This window comes from Bufo bufo, chromosome 3 (genome assembly GCF_905171765.1).
Source record: "Bufo bufo chromosome 3, aBufBuf1.1, whole genome shotgun sequence".
Lineage (NCBI taxonomy): Eukaryota > Metazoa > Chordata > Amphibia > Anura > Bufonidae > Bufo > Bufo bufo.
The window spans coordinates 684,179,244-684,206,712 of NC_053391.1; the positions used below are offsets into that span (position 1 = coordinate 684,179,244).

General features: G+C 46.2%; 1 protein-coding gene across 1 annotated transcript in view; it reads left to right on the forward strand.

Annotated features, from left to right (window-relative positions):
• MAP6 (microtubule associated protein 6) overlaps nucleotides 1-27,193 on the forward strand; it is a 46,046-nt gene extending 18,853 nt beyond the window's left edge. Inside the window, exons 2-3 of the mRNA XM_040426471.1 lie at nucleotides 4,007-4,217; nucleotides 26,213-27,193. Of these exons, the coding sequence (XP_040282405.1) occupies nucleotides 4,007-4,217; nucleotides 26,213-26,422 (421 nt within the window). The 3' untranslated portion in view covers nucleotides 26,423-27,193. The remainder of the gene's footprint in view (nucleotides 1-4,006; nucleotides 4,218-26,212) is intronic.
• Nucleotides 27,194-27,469: the final 276 nt, after the last annotated feature.

Below are 27,469 nucleotides of genomic sequence, written 5' to 3' on the forward strand. Positions count from 1 at the left end.
TGTCTGGTCTGAGGTCTGCATTTGTTGCTTTCTGGTATGAGGTCTGTATTTGTAGCTGTCTGGTCTGAGGTCTGTATTTGTAGCTGTCTGGTCTGAGGTCTGTATTTGTAGCTGTCTGGTCTGAGGTCTGTATTTGTAGCTGTCTGGTTTAAGGTCTGTATTTGTAGCTGTCTGGTCTGAGGTCTGCATTTGTTGCTTTCTGGTATGAGGTCTGTATTTGTAGCTGTCTGGTTTAAGGTCGTATTTGTAGCTGTCTGGTCTGAGGTTTGTATTTGTAGCTGTCTGGTCTGAGGTCTGTATTTGTAGATGGCTGGTCTGAGGTCTGTATTTGTAGCTGTCTGGTCTGAGGTCTGAATTTGTAGCTGTCTGGTTTAAGGTCTGTATTTGTAGCTGTCTGGTCTGAGGTCTGTATTTGTTGCTTTCTGGTATGAGGTCTGTATTTGTAGCTGTCTGGTTTAAGGTCTGTATTTGTAGCTGTCTGGTCTGAGGTTTGTATTTGTAGCTGTCTGGTCTGAGGTCTGTATTTGTAGATGGCTGGTATGAGGTCTGTATTTGTAGCTGTCTGGTCTGAGGTCTGCATTTGTTGCTTTCTGGTATGAGGTCTGTATTTGTAGCTGTCTGGTCTGAGGTCTGTATTTATAGCTGTCTGGTTTGAGGTCTGTATTTGTAGCTGTCTGGTCTGAGGTCTGCATTTGTTGCTTTCTGGTATGAGGTCTGTATTTGTAGCTGTCTGGTCTGAGGTTTGTATTTGCAGCTGTCTGGTCTGAAGTCTGTATTTGTAGCTGGCTGGTCTGAGGTCTGTATTTGCTGCTTTCCGGTATAAGGTCTGTATTTGTAGCTGTCTGTAACAGGGGAGGACACATCTCTTCCATAACCAGTTTTGCAAATACGAGTCTGGGGTCTGTGGTTACTTCCGGGGTCTACTCTGGGGGTTTGTATTTTCTTCAGGGGTCTAGTCTGGTCTAAGGTCTGTATTCGAAGGTGTCTGGTCTGAGGTTTGTATTTGTAGCTGTCTGGTCTGAGGTCTGTATTTGTAGCTGTCTGGTCTGAGGTCTGTATTTGTAGCTGTCTGGTCTGAGGTCTGTATTTGTAGGTGTCTGGTCTGAGGTCTGTATTCGAAGGTGTCTGGTCTGAGGTTTGTATTTGTAGCTGTCTGGTCTGAGGTCTGTATTTGTAGCTGTCTGGTCTGAGGTCTGTATTTGTAGCTGTCTGGTCTGAGGTCTGTATTTGTAGCTGTCTGGTCTGAGGTCTGTATTTGTAGCTGTCTGGTTTAAGGTCTGTATTTGTAGCTGTCTGGTCTGAGGTCTGCATTTGTTGCTTTCTGGTATGAGGTCTGTATTTGTAGCTGTCTGGTTTAAGGTCTGTATTTGTAGCTGTCTGGTCTGAGGTTTGTATTTGTAGCTGTCTGGTCTGAGGTCTGTATTTGTAGATGGCTGGTCTGAGGTCTGTATTTGTAGCTGTCTGGTCTGAGGTCTGTATTTGTAGCTGTCTGGTTTAAGGTCTGTATTTGTAGCTGTCTGGTCTAAGGTCTGTATTTGTTGCTGTCTGGTCTGAGGTCTGTATTTGTAGCTGTCTGGTCTGAGGTCTGTATTTGTAGCTGTCTGCTCTGAGGTCTGTATTTGTAGCTGTCTGGTCTGAGGTCTGTATTTGTAGCTGTCTGGTTTAAGGTCTGTATTTGTAGCTGTCTGGTATGAGGTCTGTATTTGTAGCTGTCTTGTCTGAGGTCTGTATTTGTAGCTGTCTGGTCTTAGGTCTGCATTTGTTGCTTTCTGGTATGAGGTCTGTATTTGTAGCTGTCTGGTCTGAGGTTTGTATTTGTAGGTGTCTGGTCTGAGGTCTGTATTCAAAGGTGTCTGGTCTGAGGTCTGTATTCAAAGGTGTCTGGTCTGAGGTCTGTATTTGTAGCTGTCTGGTCTGAGGTCTGTATTTTTGCTTTCTGGTATGAGGTCTGTATTTGTAGCTGTCTGGTCTGAGGTCTGTATTTGTAGCTGACTTGTCTGAGGCCTGTATTTGTAGCTGACTGGTCTAAGGCCTGTATTTGTAGCTGTCTAGTCTAAGGTCTGTATTTGTAGCTGACTTGTCTGAGGCCTGTATTTGTAGCTGTCTAGTCTAAGGTCTGTATTTGTAGCTGACTTGTCTGAGGCCTGTATTTGTAGCTGTCTAGTCTAAGGTCTGTATTTGTAGCTGTCTGGTCTGAGTTCTGTGTTTGTAGCTGACTTGTCTGAGGCCTGTATTTGTAGCTGACTGGTCTAAGGCCTGTATTTGTAGCTGTCTAGTCTAAGGTCTGTATTTGTAGCTGTCTGGTCTGAGGTCTGTATTTGTTGCTTTTTGGTCTGAGGTCTGTATTTGTTTAGGTGTCTGATCTGAGGCCTGTATTTTTAGTTGTCTGGTCCAGGGACTGTATTTATTTAGGTGTCTTGTCTGAGGTCTATATTTGTAGCTGTCTGGTCAAGGTGACTTGTCTAAGGTCTATATTTGTAGGTGGTTGGTCTATAGTCTGTTTGTAGGTGTCTGGTCTCAGGTCCGTATTTGTAGATGTCTGGTCTAAGGTTTGTATTTGTTTAGGTGTCTGGTCCGAAGTCTGTATTTGTAGGTGTCTGGTCTGAGGTCTGTATTTGTTTAGATGTCTGGTCTGAGGTCTGTATTTATTATGAGATGTGATGAAGGGGGGGGGTCATATGTACAATCTGTGTTTCAAATTCGAACGGTATAACCAAAAGGCGCGGTTGTGTGGCGCTGGCGAATGTGCGGTCTCATTAGTCTTATTAGAACCCGGTGTGGCCCGTACTCGAACACAACACGGTCGCATTGCAAGCATCACACAACCACTGTGTGGTCATACCCTAAGGTTTGGGACATATCCTATATAAATGGGTGGGACATATACACTCACCTAAAGAATTATTAGGAACACCATACTAATACGGTGTTGGACCCCCTTTTGCCTTCAGAACTGCCTTAATTCTACGTGGCATTGATTCAATAAGGTGCTGATAGCATTCTTTAGAAATGTTGGCCCATATTGATAGGATAGCATCTTGCAGTTGATGAAGATTTGAGGGATGCACATCCAGGGCACGAAGCTCCCGTTCCACCACATCCCAAAGATGCTCTATTGGGTTGAGATCTAGTGACTGTGGGGGCCATTTTAGTACAGTGAACTCATTGTCATGTTCAAGAAACCAATATGAAATGATTCAAGCTTTGTGACATGGTGCATTATCCTGCTGGAAGTAGCCATCAGAGGATGGATACATGTTCTCATTCTGTTTACGCCAAATTCGGACTCTACCATTTGAATGTCTCAACAGAAATCGAGACTCATCAGACCAGGCAACATTTTTCCAGTCTTCAACAGTCCAATTTTGGTGAGCTCGTGCAAATTGTAGCCTCTTTTTCCTATTTGTAGTGGAGATGAGTGGTACCCGGTGGGGTCTTCTGCTGTTGTAGCCCATCCGCCTCAAGGTTGTGCGTGTTGTGACTTCACAAATGCTTTGCTGCATACCTCGGTTGTAACGAGTGGTTATTTCAGTCAACGTTGCTCTTCTATCAGCTTGAATCAGTCGGCCCATTCTCCTCTGACCTCTAGCATCCACAAGGCATGTTCGCCCACAGGACTGCCGCATACTGGATGTTTTTCCCTTTTCACACCATTCTTTGTAAACCCTAGAAATGGTTGTGTGTGAAAATCCCAGTAACTGAGCAGATTGTGAAAAACTCAGACCGGCCCGTCTGGCACCAACAACCATGCCACGCTCAAAATTGCTTAAATCACCTTTCTTTCCCATTCTGACATTCAGTTTGGAGTTCAGGAGATTGTCTTGACCAGGAGCACCCCCCTAAATGCATTGAAGCAACTGCCATGTGATTGGTTGACTAGATAATTGCATTAATGAGAAATAGAACAGGTGTTCCTAATAATTCTTTAGGTGAGTGTATATTGTGTCTCATAATCCTGATGTTGGCAGATATGGATATTAATGCAAGGTTTGTCCTCTTCTTCCAGGAATGAGTTCAGACCTTGGACTGATTTGAAACCAGTGAAACCAATAAAGTCTAGGCCCCAGTATCGACCTCCGGAGGAGAAAGTGGTGCATGAAACCAGCTACAATGCCACGTACAAGGGCGAATGCAACCAGCCAACAGCTGCTGACAACAAGCTGACTGAGCGTCGGAGGATACGCAGTCTCTACACTGAACCCCATAAAGAACACAAGGTGAGAGGTCTCCTCCCGATATCCTTCCATACGCTGTATCTCCTGCCTGACCCTCATCCACAGATCTCTGAATACATAGTCAAAGCCGGAGAGCCACCATCAAAACCAGCACGACCAATTTACGGCTGTGCATATCGAGATCTGGTTGATACATACCACGTAGTTGAATGGTACTCTGTGTAATACCTTCTGATAATGCCCTATCATATGGGGTACTACCATACAGTGCCATATAAGTAACATATAGTATTGTGCCTATATGACACTTCCATGTAGTCACATAAACAACAATTATATATAGTCCCTTCATCTACATACACTGCAAACCTAATGTACTGTACAGGGCTTAAGTTGCAGTGACATGCAGTGTTAATACCGCCATACGGCGCTCACATAATATATGTAAAGTATTCTAGTACAGTGTTATACCATGTCTAATTAGTGTTAATATTCATGGTGGTTGCAAGCCTCAGGTGCCAGGCCGTCCATGGGGCTCCCCTCTGCACCCCTAAATCTAACTTGGGGACCCGCACAGCCTGGTCATGTGACCACCGGTCCTTCAACAGGTCCTACCCAGGACTGTTAATCTTCATACACAAGGAAGTCATAATTCTGCCATGTTGATGAGGCCTAAGGGTCTGTCCATTGTGAATGTTTACTACATTGTCGTTACATGTGTCTGTGGCTGAATTTTCATAAAATCTGACCAAATTTCTCGAGTCTAATATTCATGATATCTGACCTATATTCACAAGTCCTGACTAAATCTTCCCCCCTCTTAAATTAAAGGGAACCTGTCATGTTCAAAATAAAGTCCAATCTGTGGGCAGCATGTTGTAGAGCAGGAGGAGCTGATCAGATTGATGTATAGTATTATGGGAAAACATTCAGTAGAACTTGTTATTTATTCATTTAAATCTCTGCTCATTCTGGGCTCAGGAGTCCAGTGGGCGCTGCTACACATGTGATAGGACCACCCACTGGACTTGGACTCCAAAGCATAGAAATAGCAGAGATGTAAATGAATGAAATCCAAGTTCTACTGAATTGTTTCCCACAAACTATATATCAAACTGCTCAGCTCCTCCTGCTCTATTACATGGGGTCTTTAGATTGCACTGCATTTTCAGTGCTTTTTTTTTACACAGCAAAAAAATTGGCGCCTCATAGAAGGAGCGATCAGCTTTGCAATCAGATTGAGCCATTGCTTACATTTTACAGCATCATGCATGGGTTTTCTGAAGTCTTTTTCTTTATTCATGTTGTGCTGACTGGTAATCTACACAGAGTTACAGGTGCAGTAATAATGAGTTTGTCAGCTGCACTGTTAGAAGTGTGTCATATGTAGCAGTGCCAGCTTGTCAGATTTAGGAGTGCTGAGCTTATCAAATGAAGTTGAGAAAATCTCATCACATATAGCAGTGCTGAGTTTGTCAGATATAGTTGTGCTGAGTTTGTCAGATGCAGCACTGCTGAAGTTTCAAGTGTTACAAAACTACCTACTGTATATCACACGCAATAGAGATGACTTTATCAGATGTAAGGGATTTTCCTTTATCAAATGTAGTAGGGCTGAGTTCATCAAATGTAACAAACCATAGGGTGCCTGATTTAAGTTAACATATGAAGCAGTAATGAGTTTGTCAATTGTAGAAGGGCTTAGTTTGTGATGCGTGATGAGTTTCTCAATGTAGAATTACTTGCTTCGCCAGATATAGTGGCGTTCAGTTTACCAGATACAGCAGTGCTGATTTTATTGATGCAGCAGTGCTACATTAGTCAGGTGTAGCAGGGATGAGTTTGTCAAACATAATGCAGCTATGTTATGTATAGTACAAGGTCTGGTCTTGTGTCATGCACCATCCCTTACAGCTGTGCACTAGGCATGGTATAGTCAGTGTATACGCCTTGTCTGGAATGTTCATTTAAACAATAAACTCAGCTCTGCTACATATGTATAACATCACGAGGCCAAAAAATGACGAGCAGATCCTGCAGTATGGTGTAATTATATGTAAAGTGGGAAAGTGCGGCTTGTCAGCGGGAGCGGCTACACCACTGCTATTACATGTTTAACGGTGGGAGGAAAGCGCAATAGGCACATGGGGCGCAGGAGCCACAGAGGGGGCGCCGCCACCGGAGTCTGCCACCTTCTCGCCACATACAGTGACCTTGTCCTCAATCATTAGCCATGTAAAACCTTTTAACCCCTTAATATCCAGATTCCAGATTTTTTTTGGCCTTAAAGCGATATTACTTCATCATACTATGGGCTCATGCACACAAACGTTTTTTTGCGTTCCGTATACGGGCCGTATTTTGATTCCGTATACGGAACCATTCATTTCAATGGGTCCTCAAAAGATGTGGACAGCACTCTGTGTGCTGTCCGCATCCGTTGCTCCATTCCGTGGCCCCGCAAAAATTATGAGGCATGTCCTATTCTTGTCCGTTTTGCGGACAAGAATAGGCATTTCTATTGTGGAAGGCACACGGGCGGTATCCGTTTTTTGAGGATCCACAATTTGCGGACCGCAAAAAAGGGCAGGGTCGTGTGCATGATCCCTATCTGTTCTCCATTTTGCTAGGCCGGTGAATACAAACTATTATTCCCTGTTATCAGCCAGGTCCAGGTTTACAGAAGCTGTCCAGAGGGCTGTTGTTCTCCCCTGCCCCCATGATAACTGCTTTATGTCACCTATTCCTAGTGACTGCTCCTCTTATAACGCTCCCGCAATATTATAGACTGGGTTAATATAGGAGCCAATGAGCAACCAGAGCGTCCATGCACTTCACCAATATTGTGTCTGCCTGGATCAGTCAGGAGTTAAATACCTGAAAATATTATTTTTCTCACTGGGAGTTTTTGATGCCAGTAATTTATGATGGTTCTGTGTCTTTACTGTAATAGAAATCATCCCTGTGTGCAGAAACCGCCTGCTTATACACAGGAGCCAATCTCAACAAGCAGAGCTGCAGTGAAAAGCATGGGGGAGGAACAGAGCAGCATAAGCTGCTGGAGTCACTTTGCTGTTCCCCAAAGGACAAAGCCAAGAGGCAACTGACAGACAACAAAAACAGCAAATCATTAATAAGATGTATTCAGTATTACATACTGTATTATACTCCAGAGCTGCACTCACTGTTCTTCTGGTGCAGTCACTGTGTAAATACATTACATTACTTATCCTGTACTGATCCTGAGTTACATCCTGTATTATACTCCAGAGCTGCACTCACTATTCTGCTGGTGCAGTCACTGTGTACATACATTACATTACTTATCCTGTACTGATCCTCAGTTACATCCTGTATTATACTTCAGAGCTGCACTCACTATTCTGCTGGAGGAGTCACTGTGTGCATACATACATTACTTATCCTGTACTGATCCTGAGTTACATCCTGTATTATACTCCAGAGCTGCACTCACTATTCTTCTGGTGCAGTCACTGTGTACATACATTACATTACTTATCCTGTACTGATCCTGAGTTACATCCTGTATTATACTCCAGAGCTGCACTCACTATTCTGCTGGTGCAGTCACTGTGTACATACATTACTTATCCTGTACTGATCCTGAGTTACATCCTGTATTATACTCCAGAGCTGCACTCACTATTCTGCTGGTGCAGTCATTGTGTACATACATTACATCACTTATCCTGTACTGATCCTGAGTTACATCCTGTATTATACTCCAGAGCTGCACTCACTATTCTGCCAGTGCAGTCACTGTGTAAATACATTACATTACTTATCCTGTACTGATCCTGAGTTACATCCTGTATTATACTCCAGAGCTGCACTCACTATTCTGCCGGTGCAGTCACTGTGTACATACATTACATTACTTATCCTGTACTGATCCTGAGTTACATCTTGTATTATACTACAGAGCTGCACTCACTATTCTGCTGGTGCAGTCACTGTGTACATACATTACATTACTTATCCTGTACTGATCCTGAGTTACATCCTGTATTATACTCCAGAGCTGCACTCACTATTCTGCTGGTAGAGTCAGTGTGTACATACATTGGAATAAAAGGGGTATAGGGGCTCACCCTCTTGTTGTTATGGAATTTCACTCACCCTGTCAAAACGATGAATACATTGTGTATGGTTAAGACAGGCGCTCTACACTTGAAACCACCCACAGAAAGTATTCCCTTAAAACAAGTATTTATACTTTATGCACTCGCAGTAGATAAATATTTGATATTTCACATCCACATTCACAATAAAAAAAACCTGTTCTAGAACATGATTAAATACAAAATTATACCTTAAAATAAATACAAAGACAAAAATGATATAATATAAATAATAAAAGTGTGTAACATATAGTGGCAGTATTGTTCTGGGGGCTGTATGTATGGTGGGTCCACTAGTACCGGTATACACTGGCCACCTGTTGTTTGTGTCATTGGTAACTACCAGCCACACAGCTACAAACCATTGTCACAATAGGTGTCACATTTGCATTTGATGAGATTGGGTTATAACTAGTAACACATTTGTAGATGCTGGTATATAAAAAAAAAAAGTTATCAAAAAATATATCACAATTAGTTTCTAGTTAGGCCCACAAAAGTTCTGTCTGCTTTAGGCCTCCTGCACACGACCGTATGGTTTTGTGATCCGTTTTAAACGGATCCGTTTTTAAGTTTTATTGTTTCAGTAGTGTTTCTGTTGCGCTTCCGTTCCGTTGTTCTGTTTGGTTTCCGTTTGTGATCATTTTTTTGCGGATCGGAAATGGAAGCAAGCAATAATGTTTAAACAGTAAGTACATAAAAAAAATTGGGCTGGGCATAACATTTTCATTAGATGGTTCCGCAAAAACGGAACGGATACGGAAGACATACGGACGCATTCCGTATTTTTTGCGGACCCATTGACTTGAATGGAGCGACGCGACGTGATTTGCGGACAATATATAGGACAAAGTTCTATCTTATAGCGGAACGGAAATGCGGAAATGGAATGCATACGGAGTACATTGCGTTCTGTTTTTTTGCGGAAGCATTGAAATGAATGGTTCCGCATAGGGGCCGCAAACAAAATCCGCAAAAAACGGAATGGAAATGAAAAAATAAACATGCGAACATATGGCGATATTCACACGCACCATATTTTTTTTGCATAGCGCCGAACTTTGACCCATGACACTTCCATCCGGTGGGACAGGACAGCCAATTGAGACGTTTCAGCACATGGACACACCCCCAACCCTATAACAGAACCCGATCGGCAGCCATTTTACATTCAGTGTTTTGCCAGTGTAGGGAGAGGTTGCTGTGCGGAGCAGGGACAGAATGTTAGGGACACCAAACGCTAGCTAATAGGGCCACAAAAGTCCTTTTAAGGACTGGTATAGGTGTGCTATCGATAGCTATGACATACTGAGGGGTGTGATTTACTGTTTAACATATGTAACGAACCCCGTAGTAATAGCGTCTGGTTCGTCTGGTTTACCCGAACGGAAAAGCACGCAGTGAGTATAGCAGTGAGTATAGCAGTGAGTATAGCAGTGAGTATAGCCCTCCGTTCGGTTGCTTGTTCGGTAGATTCCCAAGGTATAACAGCCAGCAATCTCAGCAATATCACTCCCACACACATCACAGGTATCCAAACATCAGCCGAAACGTGATGAAGGGTGTAAAAAGACTCTCTTTTTATTGAACAGAACTTGTATTTATACTGTACCTCCTGCAAGGGGGGGGCCTTCCCAGGGGGAGGCAAGAAACAACCAATCTCCAGACAATAAACCCACGGAAATTACCCAATAGACAAATTACATAGTACAATTACAGGCCACACAATACGCATATCTTCACAACATAGAAAGTATATTATAGTGCATTTGTATTGTGCAGCAGTTGTGTGCGGTTCTGCTGCGATACCGCAGCTATATAGAGGGACAAACGCTATTGGAACAACTATTTGCAACGGGTGTGATTGACCTGTTGCCCCTAAAAAAAACTGCTTGAGGGCTGCGATATACCTGCTTCCACAAAATCCTGATTGAGGGGTGCTATATACCTTCTTCCACCAAACACTGATTGAGGGGTGCCATATACCTTCTTCCACCAAATACTGCTCTTCTCTACGGACTTAGGCCTCACGCACACGACCGTTGTTCGGGTCCGCATCCGAGACGCAGTTTTTGCGGCTCGGGGGTGGCCCCTTTCACTTTAATGGGGCCGCAAAAGATGCAGACAGCACTCCGTGAGCTGTCCGCATCCGTTGCTCCGTTCCGTGGCCCCGCAAAAAAAATATAACATGTCCTAAGAATAGGCATTTCTCCAATTGGCCGCCCATTCTGTTCCGCAAATTGAGGAAGGCACTCGGGCGGCTTCCGTTTTTTGCGGATCCACTGTTTGCGGACCGCAAAAAACGGAACGGTCGTGTGCATGAGGCCTTAGGCAGAGATTCATTTAGAAAATGACAGGCAGAGGAAGAGGCAGACCGTTCCGCAGGGGAGGTAGGGGGTCGGGCAGGTGCTCCAGGCCGGAGCCTAAGTGGGAAGTTGCAGAAGGTGCGTGCGATTACGTCAAAGGGTGCATCAGAGTTGGTTGAGTGGCTCACTCAGCCTTCCACTTCTGCACCCTCCTCACTCTCTGCTGTGTGCACCCATAAAGACACCACCACAGCCCCTCCACTCGAGAGGAATTATTTCCCCATCCATTCCCAGACCTTACCGATGCGCAGCCATTCTTGGCATTAGATGAGGAAGAGGTGGTAGCAACGGCCGCCGCCCAGCGGTCTGACGACAGTACCCAGATCAGCCCAAGGAGGGTGGTCCCCGCTGTTGCTGCCTACTCTGAGATCTCTAATGTCAATGGTGGTGAAGGTGACGATGATGACGTGTCGATGGACGCCACGTGGGTGCCCACAAGAGAGGAAGAGGAGGGGAGTTCAGAGGGAGAGACGGAGCAGCAGATAGGGAGGAGAAGCAGGCAGAACTCGCAGGGCACCGGAGGCAAAAAGCAGACGGCAAATGTATCCGGAGCGAGCCAATAGTATTGCCATCAGCAGCCTGTGCTGTCAACGCATAAGTCGCGGTAAGGCAAACACTAACCTAGGGACGACCGCCTTAAGAATGTATCTGGCCTCCCATCACCGAGCCCAGTGGGAGCAACACAGTCAGAACCCACAAAGCCGCACTCCTGGCGCTCCATGTCCTGCCTCTTCTCCTTCTCCTCCCATTTGTCCTCCACTCCACCTTCCATCATGCCGTCGTCGCGTTCATCTGGCACTGATTTCAGCTCTGCGGTCAAAGGCCGATCAGTGGCTAACCCCGCTCAATTTGACAGTTGGTAAAGTGGTGTGCGACAACGGTGCCAATCTGCTGAGCGCGCTGACACAGGGAAAAATGACACATGTGCCGTGCATGGCACACGTCCTGAACTTAGTCGTGCAGCGATTCGTTGCCAAATACCCCGGGGTCCAGGACGTCTTGCGGCAGGCCAGGAAAATCTTTGGCCATATTAGAAGATCTTACACGGCCATGGCTCTCCTTGCTGACGTTCAGCGGCGACACCACTTGCCCGTCAGACGTCTGATTTGTGACTGTCCGACGCAATGGAACTCCACCTTGTATATGCTTGATAGGCTGCTCCAGCAGAAACGTGCCGTTAACGACTCCATGTACGAACTCTGCGGCAGGACAAGTTCTGGGGAGCTTGGTTTCCTTTCACCGCGTCAGTGGCTGCTCATGCACGATGCATGCAGACTTCTGCAGCCATTTGACGAGGCCACCAAACTGGTCAGTCGCAGCCAGGGCGCCATCAGTGACATCGTGCCTTACGCCTTCTTTCTGGAGCGTGCATTGCGTCGTGCCATTGATCAAGCCGTCGAGTAGCAGGAGCAGGAAGATGAGGAAGTCGCAATGCTGGATGAATTCCCAGGGGGGCTACCCCATCGGAGACAAGTCAGCAGGAGTCTGAAGAGGAGTCAGAGGAGGATGGTGCCGGGGCCGAGGAGGAGCAAGAAGGTTTTAAACTTTTCGGGGATCCATGGTGTTGTCCGTGGCTGGGGGGAGAAGACCGAGGACGACATTCTCCTGGGCGATGAGCAGGAGCCATGGTGCTCCACCGCTTCCAATTTAGTGCAAATGGCGGCCTTCATGCTCCAGTGTTTGAAGAAGGACCCCCGTATAAAAAGCATACGGGTCAAGGACCTGTATTGGGTGGCAACGTACTTAGACCCCCGGTACAAACAAAAAATGGCGGACATGTTACCAGCATCACAGAGGGCTGTCAGAATGCAGCCTTTCCATGCCTTGCTGCAAGAGATGCTGCATTCTGCTGTTGCGGACACTAGCAGAGGAATTTTCACCCACAGCGAAAAAGGTGCGGGTACCAATTCTACCGCGCCTGCAAAAGGAGGGCGGTTTGATGATGTGTTGGTCACTTTGGATATGAGATCATTCTTGCAGCCAACCCATCGACAGTCGCCCTCCGTATCCAGCCTCAGGGAACACCTAGACCGACAGGTGTCCGACTACATCGGGTTAACGGCCGATGTGGACGCTCTTAGAAACGAGGAACCCCTTGACTACTGGGTGTGCAGGCTTGATCTGTGGCCAGAGCTGGCACAATTTGCCATGGAACTCTTGGCTTGCCCCTCGTCGAGTGTCCTGTCCGAAAGGACGTTCAGCGCAGCAGGGGGGATCGTGACCTATAAGCGCACTCGCCTAGCTCACGACAGTGTGGACTACCTCACATTTCTAAAAATGAATGAGGCATGGATCTCGGAGGAATTCAAAACCTGTGATGACCACGTGTAATTGAATTTCCTCATGCCAGCCCACACATATCCGCCATCACCCAGAATAAAGAATGGTCCTTGTCTTATGTATATATAGCGGCATAAAAGGCCTTTTATGTCAGGTGAATGTCTAATTTTTGGGGTCTGTACTGGCCGACAGTTACATATTTATCCTGTGCCCGCCTAATGCACCTCCAGCCACAGAATCCAAAGTTCTTTGCTGTCAGGTGAATGCCTATTGGCTAATTTTTGGGGCCTGTACTGGCCGACAGTTACATTTTTTATCTCTAGCCCCATAATCACAGCCATGTCTCACTCCTCTGCCTTTCATTATGGTGGCGTATGAACCGCATTCACCATAAGGACCTTCTAATGTCACAGGGTCATGTGACTGTGCCCCTCACCCCATACTGTGCCCCTCACCCCGTACTGTGCCCCCTTATACCCTGCATTGTGCCCTCTTACCACACCCTGTGCAGTCCCCCTAGTCATTCCCTGTACTGTGCCCTCTTATACCCTTTTATCCGGTCACTGTATGGCGGTGTTATCCGGTCACTGTATGGCGGTGATATGCAATAACCGTATGGCCATAACTGTATCCCTTTCCTGCCCACGCTGTCCTTTTTTAGACCTGGCATGAGCGGGAAAAATATGCAGATTGCGGTGCTAAGGACCATTGCGCCACAATCTGTGTCAGAAATACGCCTAACATAGACGTATTTCTATATAATAAATGACCACCTAATTGTATTATCATTCGGGGGTAGGGCTAATATCTTTATATTATATAGATTCTAGTGTATTATACTGTGTCCTGTATTTCCCAGTAGAAAATGACCCTTGGGAAGCACAGTCCTCACCCCTGACCACCAGGACCAGGTAGCGCTCTGTCAGTACATGGCGGCCTCCCCTTTTCCGCCACGCTGCTCCGCTGTGTACTGGTGCTTATTCTGACACTAGGGCTGGGTTCACATCCTATTTTTGCCATCCATTTAATGCATAGCAAAAATGTATGCGTTCACAGATGCCTCAGGCTGATGCCGTACAGTGGCGTCCGTTCACCATACAGTTCCATGGTAGAAAAAAAAATTACGTTAACGTATGCATTTTTTTACTGGACTCTGCAGAATACAAAAACGTGGAGTGCTGCACATTTGTGTACATCAAACCGATAGGAAATAAAATGTTTCTAGGCTCCACCAGGGCACATTTTTGAGGGTTTCCCTTTAAGGCCTCTTTCACACGGGCGAGTTTTCCGCACGGGTGCAATGTGTGAAGTGAACCCATTGCACTCGCACTGAATCCTGACCCATTCATTTCTATGGGGCTGTGCACATGAGCGGTGATTTTCACGCATCACTTGTGCATTGCGTGAAAATCGCAGCATGCTCTATATTGTGCGTTTTTCACGCAACGCAGGCCCCATAGAAGTGAATGAGGCTGCGTGAAAATAGAAAGCATCCGCAGGCAAGTGCGGATGCGGTGCGATTTTCATGCACGGTTGCTAGGAGACGATCGGGATGGGTACCCGATCATTATTATTTTTCCTTTTAACATGGTTATAAGGGAAAATAATAGCATTCTGAATACAGAATGCATAGTAAAACAGCGCTGGAGGGGTTAAATTTTTTTTTTTTTTTAATGTACTCACCTTAATCCACTTGATCACGCAGCCCGGCTTCTCTTCTTTCTTCTTCTTTGCTGTGCAGGAGGAAAAGGACCTGTGGTGACGTCTTTGCGCGCATCACATAGTCTGTCACATGATCCATCACCATGAACCCAATCTACACAACCTTGAACCCATGCACCCGCATCTTATCTGGCCCAAATCCATGACGCCCGTGTAAAAGAGGACTTAGACGCATAAAAATGGCCCCTGATTAAAATACATATTTTTTGTGGGAATTTTTGCCAATGATTCCCCTCTGGTATATTACTGTCCATGTTGTGGGACTATTTGTGTACTCATAGTTTGTATTTGGTGGCTGCAAATATGACCTGAAGGTTTTTCAGTATTCTTCCTATTAATATATGCACATATGCAAATGTGACACCTATTGTGACAATGGTTTGTAGCTGTGTGGCTGGTAGTTACCAATGACACAAACAACAGGTGGCCAGTGTATACCGGTACTAGTGGACCCACCATACATACAGCACCCAGAACAATACTGCCACTATATGTTACACACTTTTATTATTTTTATTATATCATTTTTGTCTTTGTATTTATTTTAAGGTATCATTTTGTATTCAATCATGTTCTAGAACAGGTTTTTTATTGTGAATGTGGATGTGAAATATCAAATATTTATCTACTGCGAGTGCATAAAGTATAAATACTTGTTTTAAGGGAATACTTTCTGTGGGTGGTTTCAAGTTTAGAGCGCCTGTCTTAACCATACACTATGTACATACATTACATTACTTACTTGTATTATACTCCAGAGCTGCACTCACTATTCTGCTAGTGCAGTCACTGTGTACATACACTGCGTGCAGAATTATTAGGCAAATGAGTATTTTGACCACATCATCCTCTTTATGCATGTTGTCTTACTCCAAGCTGTATAGGCTCGAAAGCCTACTACCAATTAAGCATATTAGGTGATGTGCATCTCTGTAATGAGAGGGGGTGTGGTCTAATGACATCAACACCCTATATCAGGTGTGCATAATTATTAGGCAACTTCCTTTCCTTTGGCAAAATGGGTCAAAAGAAGGACTTGACAGGCTCAGAAAAGTCATAGTGAGATATCTTGCAGAGGGATGCAGCACTCTTAAAATTGCAAAGCTTCTGAAGCGTGATCATCGAACAATCAAGCGTTTCATTCAAAATAGTCAACAGGGTCGCAAGAAGCGTGTGGAAAAACCAAGGCGCAAAATAACTGCCCATGAACTGAGAAAAGTCAAGCGTGCAGCTGCCAAGATGCCACTTGCCACCAGTTTGGCCATATTTCAGAGCTGCAACATCACTGGAGTGCCCAAAAGCACAAGGTGTGCAATACTCAGAGACATGGCCAAGGTAAGAAAGGCTGAAAGACGACCACCACTGAACAAGACACACAAGCTGAAACGTCAAGACTGGGCCAAGAAATATCTCAAGACTGATTTTTCTAAGGTTTTATGGACTGATGAAATGAGAGTGAGTCTTTATGGGCCAGATGGATGGGCCCGTGGCTGGATTGGTAAAGGGCAGAGAGCTCCAGTCCGACTCAGATGCCAGCAAGGTGGAGGTGGAGTACTGGTTTGGGCTGGTATCATCAAAGATGAGCTTGTGGGGCCTTTTCGGGTTGAGGATGGAGTCAAGCTCAACTCCCAGTCCTACTGCCAGTTTCTGGAAGACACCTTCTTCAAGCAGTGGTACAGGAAGAAGTCTGCATCCTTCAAGAAAAACATGATTTTCATGAAGGACAATGCTCCATCACACGCGTCCAAGTACTCCACAGCGTGGCTGGCAAGAAAGGGTATAAAAGAAGAAAATCTAATGACATGGCCTCCTTGTTCACCTGATCTGAACCCCATTGAGAACCTGTGGTCCATCATCAAATGTGAGATTTACAAGGAGGGAAAACAGTACACCTCTCTGAACAGTGTCTGGGAGGCTGTGGTTGCTGCTGCACGCAATGTTGATGGTGAACAGATCAAAACACTGACAGAATCCATGGATGGCAGGCTTTTGAGTGTCCTTGCAAAGAAAGGTGGCTATATTGGTCACTGATTTGTTTTTGTTTTGTTTTTGAATGTCAGAAATGTATATTTGTGAATGTTGAGATGTTATATTGGTTTCACTGGTGAAAATAAATAATTGAAATGGGTATATATTTGTTTTTTGTTAAGTTGCCTAATAATTATGCACAGTAATAGTCACCTGCACACACAGATATCCCCCTAAAATAGCTAAAACTAAAAACAAACTAAAAACTACTTCCAAAAATATTCAGCTTTGATATTAATGAGTTTTTTGAGTTCATTGAGAACATAGTTGTTGTTCAATAATAAAATTAATCCTCAAAAATACAACTTGCCTAATAATTCTGCACTCCCTGTACATTACATTACTTATCCTGTACTGATCCTGAGTTACATCCTGTATCATACTCCAGAGCTGCACTCACCATTCTGCTGGTGCATTCGCTGTGTACATACATTACATTACTTATCCTGTACTGATCCTGAGTTACAGCCTGTATTATACTCCAGAGGATGTAACTCAGGATCAGTACAGGATAAGTAATGTAATGTATGTACACAGTGACTGCACCAGCAGAATAGTGAGTGCAGCTCTGGAGTATAATACTGGATGTAACTCAGGATCAGTACAGGATAAGCAATGTATGTACACAGGGACTACACCAGCAGAATAGTGAGTGCAGCTCTGGAGTATAATACAGAATGTAACTAGGTGATTTTCCTAGTCTATGACGGAAAGTCATGGTTTTATTAAAGACATGGAGGCGAGTATTGCTATCTCCTTCTTTACTGTCCACCAATAGCAGCAAAGAAGTTTACATAAGTTTACATAACATAGCGTAACCATAGTAACATCACCCTCCCCTCACAGTCCATATAACAGACGACTCCTCCTATAGATCCTCCTCTTTCTTTACGAGCCTGACACCATGACCGGAACCACCGAACACGAAACCGGAACCTTGAATCGGGAAAACGACCAGCATGGAACCACCGGAACATCCCAACGAACACCAACAGCTCAGATCACTGGAACCTTTCTTCATTGAAAGCCAACATGGCTATAACTGGAACAGAGCAACTGAAGCCCGAAGCGAATCAACTTCCTCCTGAAAGTAATAAACAGGTTAAGCAATGGGCAGGAGAAGACATCGCAAGTCATACGCGATCCTGCCAGAATAAACATCTTAAGCCGACTATGCAGACATAGCATGCAAATCAGAGTGAAAAACCACAGAAAAATACATTGTAAGGGAGGGAATCCCAGGGTGGGCAATACTCGCCTCCGTGTCTTTAATAAAACCATAACTTTCCGTTCCGTCATAGACTAGGAAAATCACCTAGTTTTACAGCAAGACACGGAGGCTCCTATTGCTAAGTTTAAAGTTGAGCAATAACAGCAGAAAACAAATGTGGAGGAGGTCTAAAATAATACTCCCTGAATGTCGATGCCGAAGACCAGTCCGCAAGACGTAGAATATCCTCCAACCGTGCCCCCGAAACAGCCAAGGCGGTAGCCGATGCACCTCTAGCGGAATGAGCAGTAAATATGGAAGTATCAATTCCTGCCAACGACATAACCCACTTCATCCAGCGCGCCAAAGTAGGGCTGGACACAGGACCAAACGGATGCCGAATGGACAAGAAAAGCTGAGGAACCGAAGATGACCGGTAAGTATGCGTCCGAGACTCATACTCCCTCAAACAAGTTACTGGGCAAAGAGCCGGTGAAGATGGAAAAGAGGGATAAGAGACCGACCTAATGTTGGTCTTAGTACGTCTGGATATATTGAAAGTAACCCCCTCCGGAGTAAATGATCTGGCGTCGTGATCAAGCGCCCGAACATCTGAGACCCGCTTACAGGATATAAGGCAAAAAAGAACCAATAACTTGGCCGACAACTGCCGTAACGTAAGATCCGGGTTACCTGGCCAGTTGGATAAAAAAGACAAGACCAAAGATACGTCCCAAGTCGTGGTAAAGCGAGGCCGGGGAGGACGAGACATGCGGGAACCGCGAAGCAAACGACATACGGAAGGGTGCTGTCCCGCAGGGACACCATCAAAACCCTGATGCGTAGATGAAATAGCGGACCTGAACAAATTAATTGTCCGATAAGCCTTACCCGCTTCGAAAAAGGAGGTAAGAAAATGTAAAAGGTGGGTCACAGGGGCGGAAACGGGATCCAAGTCCCGTTCCACGCACCAAGATCGCCAGGCTGCCCGATAAGATTTTCTGGTGCCGGGAGCCCATGCGTTGTCCATAAGGCGTCTAGTTGCCTCCGAAATATCGCCGACTTCTCCAGGCGTCCTGAGATCAGGCAGGCTATCAGACGTAGGGATCCGTCTGACAGGAGCGGGTGGTGTAATCCTCGAGGGTCCTGGAGGAGATCCATCCGAGTCGGGAGAAGAAACGGCACATCTATCAGGAGACCCAGTAGCGACGGAAACCAAGCCTGAGTCCCCCAGAAAGGGACCACCACCACCAATTCGGCCAGATGACGACGAACATGTAACATCATCCTCGGGATCATAGCAAATGGAGGGAATGCATACATCAGCGGACCGGACCAAGGTTGAAGGAACGCGTCCACTGCCTCTGCCGCCGGATCCGGGCGCCAGCTGAAAAACCGTGGAAGTTGGGTGTTGAGACGTGAGGCAAATAGGTCTATAGCAAAAGGACCCCAATTCCTGGATAATTCGGAAAAAACCTCTGGAGCTAGCATCCAATCGCTGCTGTCCGTAAGGTAGCGAGAGCCCCAATCCGCCCGACTGTTGTGGAGTCCCGGGAGATATTCCGCTTGAACCATGACCTCCCTGGAGAGACAAAAAGACCAGAAATCTTTCGCCAACCGAGCCAAGGTAGCCGAGCGCGTACCTCCCAATCGGTTGATGTAGCGTACCGCAGACACATTGTCCATCCTCAAACGAATGCACGCCCGAGCCATCCCGTTGGTGAAACTCCGAATGGCAAAGGAACCGGCAAGAAGTTCCAACGCGTTGATATGAAGTCGTGTCTCTTCTGTGGACCACCGGCCGCCCGTGGAGATCCCGTTGCAGTGGGCACCCCAGCCGTGAAGACTGGCGTCCGACTCGACAGTGAAATCGAGTTGTAAACCGAATATCGCCCTGCCGTTCCACGCTTCCAGGTTGTCGATCCACCAAGCGATCTCTTCCCGAGATTCCGGGTCCAGGGTCAGAGTGTCTGCGAACGCAGCGCCAGAGCGGAGATGTGCTATTTTCAAGAGCTGAAGGGCCCTGTAGTGCAAAGGGGCTGGAAACACCGCTTGGATCGAAGAGGCGAGGAGACCGATGATCCTGGCCAGATGGCGTAGGGACAACAGAGGCATAGACAGGGCATGTCTGAGTTCCTTGCGTATGGAACGCAGCTTCGTTGCGGGTAGGGAGAGGGATTCTGACACCGAATACACGGTAAAACCCAAAAACTCCATCCTCTGCGATGGTATTAAGCACGACTTCTCGTGGTTGACGAGAAAACCTAGACGGGATAGAAGGTCCGTCGTCCAGCGGAGATGTATTAAAAGAGTCGAGGCAGACTGATGCATGACAAGAATGTCGTCCAGGTATATTATGAGGCGGACCCCACGACTGCGGAGCCAGGCCACAACCGGTCGCATTAGTTTCGTGAAACACCACGGAGCTGAGGAAAGGCCGAAAGGGAGGCACGAGAACCGCCAGATCTCCCCCTTCCACAGGAAGCAAAGCAAATCCCTGGAGGGGGCGGACACAGGAACTGTCAAGTAAGCGTCCTTGAGGTCTAGTTTTACAAACCAATCGCTCGGCATAAGGAGGTCTCAGAGTAGATGGATGCCCTCCATCTTGAAGTGGCGATAGCGGACAATCGCATTCAGAGCCCGTAAATTGATAACTGGGCGCATCTGACCCCCTTTCTTCTGGACCAGAAAGATAGAGCTGATGACCCCTGTCGTGTATGGTGGTGCCCTCTCGATCGCCCGCTTGTGGTAGAGGGAAGTGAGTTCTAGGTCTACCAGCGCGGCGTCGGGGCGAGACAGGAGGGAGGTGGGAGGGGGTGGAATCTGGTCCGGCGAACCCACGAGTTCCACCTGGAAGCCTTCTATAGTGGATAAAATCCAAGGGTCGGATGTTATTGCCGCCCAAGCAGGGGAAAAATGAAGGAGTCTGCCCCCTATGCAATGATCCAAAGAAGCCCCCATCGGGGGAGGACTTACCGAAAGGACGTCGTGAAGACTGATTCCCTCTGTAGGATCTGCCACGCCATTGTCCACCTCTGGCAGGGAAGAAAGGGGATGGAAACCTCTGTTCCTGGAAGGCGGGGCGTTGATGAAAGGAGCCTCTGCCCGCGTTGCGGGGTTGAAAATTGGAACGGCCGGACAGGCGGCCCCTACTACTGCCGGCCCTGGTGGAGACCCGTCCCTGAAATACTCTCCTAATGGAAGATTGGGCCTTATCTAAGGCAGTGAATGCTCCCACAAACCGACTCAAATCCTTAATAAAGGAGTCGCCAAAAAGATGACCCTGTGCATCTGCGCCTGATTCAGTCAGGGCCAGATTGGCCAGTTTTGGGTCTATTTTAAATAGAATCGCCTTTCTTCTCTCAATTGCTAGAGAGGAATTGGCGTTGCCAGCAATGCAGATTGCTCGCTGGATCCAGCCTCTCATTTCCTCTGGGTCAATAGGGGACCCCTCAGATCTGGCATTCTCAGCCATCTCAAACAATTTGGCCAGAGGCCCAAATACGTCCAGGAGCTTGTCCTGACAGCTACGCAGAGCTGAATCTAACCCCTTACGGGGATTCCAGCCGGACTTGGCAAGAAATTGTGTGACCTTAGGATCAACCACAGGGGTGTCACATACCTTATTAGGTACAATGGGTCTAGGGCATTCCGCCTTCATCTTATTGCGCGCCTCCTTGCTAAGAGGGCGGCGGACCCAGTACTCCAGGTATTTACCAACATGGTCTGTTGGCAGCCCCTCCGCCGATCTGGGATGGTGGAGGGCGTTAGGGTCAAACATGGGCTCTCCCAAAGGGTCAACCAGGGAAGAAGCCAGAGTAACCACAGCAGAGGAATCCTTCACTTGAGAAGTGGAAGGGGTGGGGCAGTGGGGGGCACTAGGCCCCGAATGCGTTTCTTCCTCAGAATCAGCACTCGCTTCAGCAAAAGCCTCCTCATCTGACCCGATCTCGGCGTCAGAATCGCTTAATTGTTGCGCTCTAGCGCATTTCCAAGGCCGCGCCCGTTCTGCCTGGCGCGGAAAGGCTCTCTTACGCGATCTATGCGCGTGTTCAAGGGTGGCCGGAGGCGCACCAGTCAATTGTCCCTGTGGCACAGGAATTTTCACAGTAGGAGGTTGCTGAGCTGTGGGGACCGCAGGCTGCACAGACCCTGAAACAGGGTGGCCAGCCAGTGCTTGCGCAATAGTCTGCGACAGAGCACAGAGGACATAGAGTCCATTGCAGCAGTGATTGCGGCTGAGACAGAGCGCTGCAGCGCTACTGCCTGGGTGTCAACCCCAACATGGGAATCCCTCCCAGGGGATGAAGGTGCTGAGGCCTCAGGAGTAGGATCGGATAGAGGCATGATAGTAAAGACGATCTATCCCTATATATGTGACTGATGGTAGGAATAGACTACACTGATCTAAGGTGGGAATATATGACCGGGTAGATGCTATATTGCAGGGCAAACGGAGTAGGTAAGGTAAACAGGGTTAGTCACCCGATGTACAGGAGCGCCGGAGTAGGCGACTGGATCGCAGGACGGATGCAGAGAAACAGGAAGCGCCGCCGAGATCCCGCGAGACCCGGCGGGAAGAAAGCAGAAAAAACTAAAATGGCCGCCGAAATCCCGCGAGAACAAGCGGGAGACGACCAAAGGAGTACCAATATGGCCGCCGGGATCTCGCGAGATCACGCGGCCATAGGAAAAGACAGAGGTGAGCGCGGGAAACGCTGCGCCGATGGGGTAAGAAGGAACCTGCAAAAGAATACTCTAATGGGGTACAGTGAAAAACCGCTAGAAGCGGAACCTATGGGGAGGGAAAACAGACCTAATAACATTAAGAAAATGAAAGCAGCAAATGAGATGGGCGCAGGGAACTAGTCCCAAGCAAAGAGCGGTATGATAAACGCTAGCAGAAGCGTGGGATATAAGCAAGTGACAAATAAACAGCAATATAATTATAATATAAGATCTAAACACAGGAGCTGCCAAAATAAGTACTTATCTTGGTGGCAGCAGCAAAGAAAGAGGAGGATCTATAGGAGGAGCCGTCTGTTATATGAACTGTGAGGGGAGGGTGATGTTACTATGGTTACGTTATGTTATGTAAACTTTTCTTTGCTGCTATTGGTGGACAGTAAAGAAGGAGATAGCAATAGGAGCCTCCGTGTCTTGCTGTAAAACTTGGGATCAGTACAGGATAAGTAATGTGATGTAATGTACACAGTGACTGCACCAGCAGAATAGTGAGTGCAGCTCTGGAGTATAATACAGGATGTAACTCAGGAACAGTACAGGATAAGTAATGTATGTACACAGTGACTCCACCAGCAGAATAGTGAGTACAGCTCTGGAGTATAATACAGGATGTAACTCAGGATCAGTACAGGATAAGTATTGTAATGTATGTACACAGTGACTGCACCAGCAGAATAGTGAGTGCAGCTCTGGGGTATAATACAGGATGTAACTCAGGATCAGTACAGGATAAGTAATGTAATGTATGTACACAGTGACTGCACCAGCAGAATAGTGAGTGCAGCTCTGGAGTATAATACAGGATGTAACTTAGGATCAGTACAGGATAAGTAATGTATGTACACAGTGACTGCACCAGCAGAATAGTGAGTGCAGCTCTGGAGTATAATACAGGATGTAACTCAGGAACAGTACAGGATAAGTAATGTATGTACACAGTGACTCCACCAGCAGAATAGTGAGTACAGCTCTGGAGTATAATACAGGATGTAACTCAGGATCAGTACAGGATAAGTATTGTAATGTATGTACACAGTGACTGCACCAGCAGAATAGTGAGTGCAGCTCTGGGGTATAATACAGGATGTAACTCAGGATCAGTACAGGATAAGTAATGTAATGTATGTACACAGTGACTGCACCAGCAGAATAGTGAGTGCAGCTCTGGAGTATAATACAGGATGTAACTTAGGATCAGTACAGGATAAGTAATGTATGTACACAGTGACTGCACCAGCAGAATAGTGAGTGCAGCTCTGGAGTATAATACAGGATGTAACTCAGGATCAGTACAGGATAAGTAATGTATGTACACAGTGACTGCACCAGCAGAATAGTGAGTGCAGCTCTGGAGTATAATACAGGATGTAACTCAGGATCAGTACAGGATAAGTAATGTATGTACACAGTGACTCCACCAGCAGAATAGTGAGTGCAGCTCTGGAGTATAATACAGGATATAACTCAAGATCAGTACAGGATAAGTAATGTAATGTATGTACACAGTGACTCCACCAGCAGAATAGTGAGTGCAGCTCTGGAGTATAATACAGGATGTATCTCAGGATCAGTACAGGATAAGTAATGTATGTACACAGTGACTCCTCCAGCAGAATAGTGAGTACAGCTCTGGAGTATAATACAGGATGTAACTCAGGATCAGTACAGGATATGTAATGTATGTACACAGTGACTGCACTAGCAGAATAGTGAGTGCAGCTCTGGAGTATAATACAGGATGTAACTCAGGATCAGTACAGGATAAGTAATGTAATGTATGTGCACAGTGACTGCACCAGCAGAATAGTGAGTGCAGCTCTAGGTGTAGACTAGCTATGAATTGTGATATGAGCAATTTTTTCTGAGGGTTCATGTTACCTTGCGGGATGTGGGGGTTGAAGGATTCATTTCTCTATATATCTCTATAACACAGATATGAGCACTGTGCTGGGCTGGTCGGAGCCATGATGACGGTACTGCGCTGTGCACTGGTGGTAACACCTGTATCCTGTTGTTGGTTTGGGGCATGGTTCTTGGGTGCGGCATTTGCTCCATTTTCACTTTGTTACCACACTGTTTTTCATACTTCTGCAGGGACAGTGGAAGCACGGCGCCTGAGCTAACAGGGGACACCCGGCTCCATCATGGCGCCTGGGGTGGGCTCATTCTTATCTCTTCCAGAGTCAGTCTGCACAGGTGCATTACTGGGGACAGAACTCTGATATTCTCTCATATTCTTGACAAAGGTCTATGCAGGGTCACAGGACAAGGATATGATCAATCCCTCCAACTGCATTGTCTATTAAGATCTGAGGAAGTCTGAAATCTGTCTCATTAGAGGCTCGGGCAGTATTTCTATATTTCCCTATGCTCTACATAGCCTCACTGCTCCATTCGGCACGATCGGGGATAGTGGCTCAGATGTATTATCTATAGTCTGAAATCCGCCTATTGTCTCATCAGGGGCTCAGACCACTGCTCCATCTTCCCCTATGATGTACACTGCAGCACTGCACCATTAGGGCTTGGCTATGTTTAGTTACTTTAACTCAGCTACATTGTCTATTACAGTCTGGGGTAGTCTGAAATTTACCTCCTGTCTATTCAAAGGCTCATGCTGATGCTCTGCTCACTATGCTGTACACTGCAGCACTAATCATTAAGGCACAGTTATAATCGTCTGTTGATGTCTGAGGTAGTCTAAATCCACCTCTTATCTTATTAAAGGGCATCTGTCAGCAGATAGGGGCAAAACTGCTGACAGATGCCCTTTAAAGGTTCAGGCCACTGCTCTGTTCTTCCTTATGCTGTACACTACAGCTCTGCTCCATTAGATACAGCCTAGTGATTCCAGCTCAGCTGTATTGTCTGTTGGAGTCTGAAGTAGTCTAAGGGTCCGGCTGCGCGGTGCCATGAAAAGTTGCGTGACATGTCATGTGATGCATTTCAATGGTGTCATGCTACATGCAAGAAATCCAAGCAAGTCAGAATTTTCTGTCACAGTCGAAACATGTCGCATTGCGACACCTTTGAAATGCATTATATCAAATGTCAAGTGACCCATATCACTATGTAGCCAGATCCTAAATCCAAGTCTTATCTTATTCAAAGATCCAGCTGATGCCCTGTTCTTCCCTATGCTTTATACTGCAGCTCTGCTCCATTAGGCACAGTTATCATCAGTGATTCCAGCTTACTTACATGGTCTGTCGGAGACTCTCCCATCAAATGTTCTGGCTGCGGTTCTGTTCCATGCTTTATACTGCAGCTTCACTTGTTCATTTAGATCGCTGTGTATAATTACGCAGATACAATGTAACAAGGCCATTAGTCAGGAGTCAGATTGTATCTTAAAATTGGTAAAGAACTGTCTGCATAGAAGCCCCTTGTGTGCCGCCGCCCAGACTATGTAAAAATAACCAGCATGACTTAGCTTTTTGCATTTTTTAAAAAAGTTTTTCTAAACTTCTGCTCCCTGCCTCTTTCGTGTCCGTGTCCCCCACCCCTCCCTTCGTGTTTTTTTGTGCGTCTGTCTCCGTCCAGGTGGAGAAGCCCAGCGTCCAGCCTTCCAAACCAAAAAAGACAACCACACCAAGCCATAAACCGGTGAAAAAGGCCAAAGACAAGCAGATCATCCCCGGCCGAGCCTCCAAAAAGAAGGCCCCCGAGACCGCCTCCTCCACCCCCGCCAAACCCGAAGACAAGGAGAAGAGCAAAGAGATAAACAATAAACTGGCCGAAGCGAAAGAGTAAATTTCAGAAATCACAAAGCACTTGTTATGCGATGATTATGGTTATTATTGTCTTATTTCTACCACCGAGGCCACCAGATAACGTTAGCGACTATTAAACGGCTTATGCTTTCTGATTGTATCCCAGACGCTGCGTCCTCTCACTCCCGCCACACTCCAAACGCACCCGACCCAAGTTCTTAAATATTTTTTTTGTTTTGTTTTTTTGACTTGTGTAAGGTCCGAAATTCTTACGCGAGAATGATCCGAATCGATACGTGTTCACGGTGCTATCAAGAGAATGTACTGCTCCACGTGACCGCCTGTCATGCCCCTATACTCTTCTTTGTGGTGTAACGTGACCAGTGGTTGAAAGTTCCTAGTTAGCATCAATGTGGTAGGACCGAGGGTGAACAGGTAAAGGCATTTATATATCGTGGGGTGGGGTGGGGGTACAGTATGTCCAGGGAAAGAAATTCCCATTAGTTACAGGTTCTCAGTAGATTTTATAATCAACCATGGAAAAAAAAAATATAACATCGGAAACAATGTAGCCCGCGAAAAAACTGACTGCTGAATTAGAGTGCAAGCTCTTAGGCTCATAGGTCAGATTCTCCCATGGCCCAGTCTATATCCAGACTCCCATAGACTTCTATACTTTTTTTTTTATGGAAATAGAATATTGATTATTTTGCACAGGAGTAACCATAGAAACCCAGATTGATACTTTTTTTTTTTTTTTCTTCATTTCCTGGAATTTTCACACGTGAAATTTTAAGGAATTCCCCATGACCTACAGGACATACATATCACAGATAATAATGGATTGATGGATTTGTAGTTACCACTTATCTTCCTGCCTGGGTATGATCACTTCCTGTGGTCACAGGAAGTTCTATCTTGACTTGTTTTAGGCCCCTCCCACTCAAACAGCGGGAAGTAGAAGAAGAGAGCAGAAGGCAAACAAGGCAAGAAAAAGGCAGGAAGAGGGGCCCCCGGTGATGTTTTCCATGCTTTTTCAGCCAAAACTTTATTAGCAATTTAGGATTTATCGACTAAAGGTATTTCT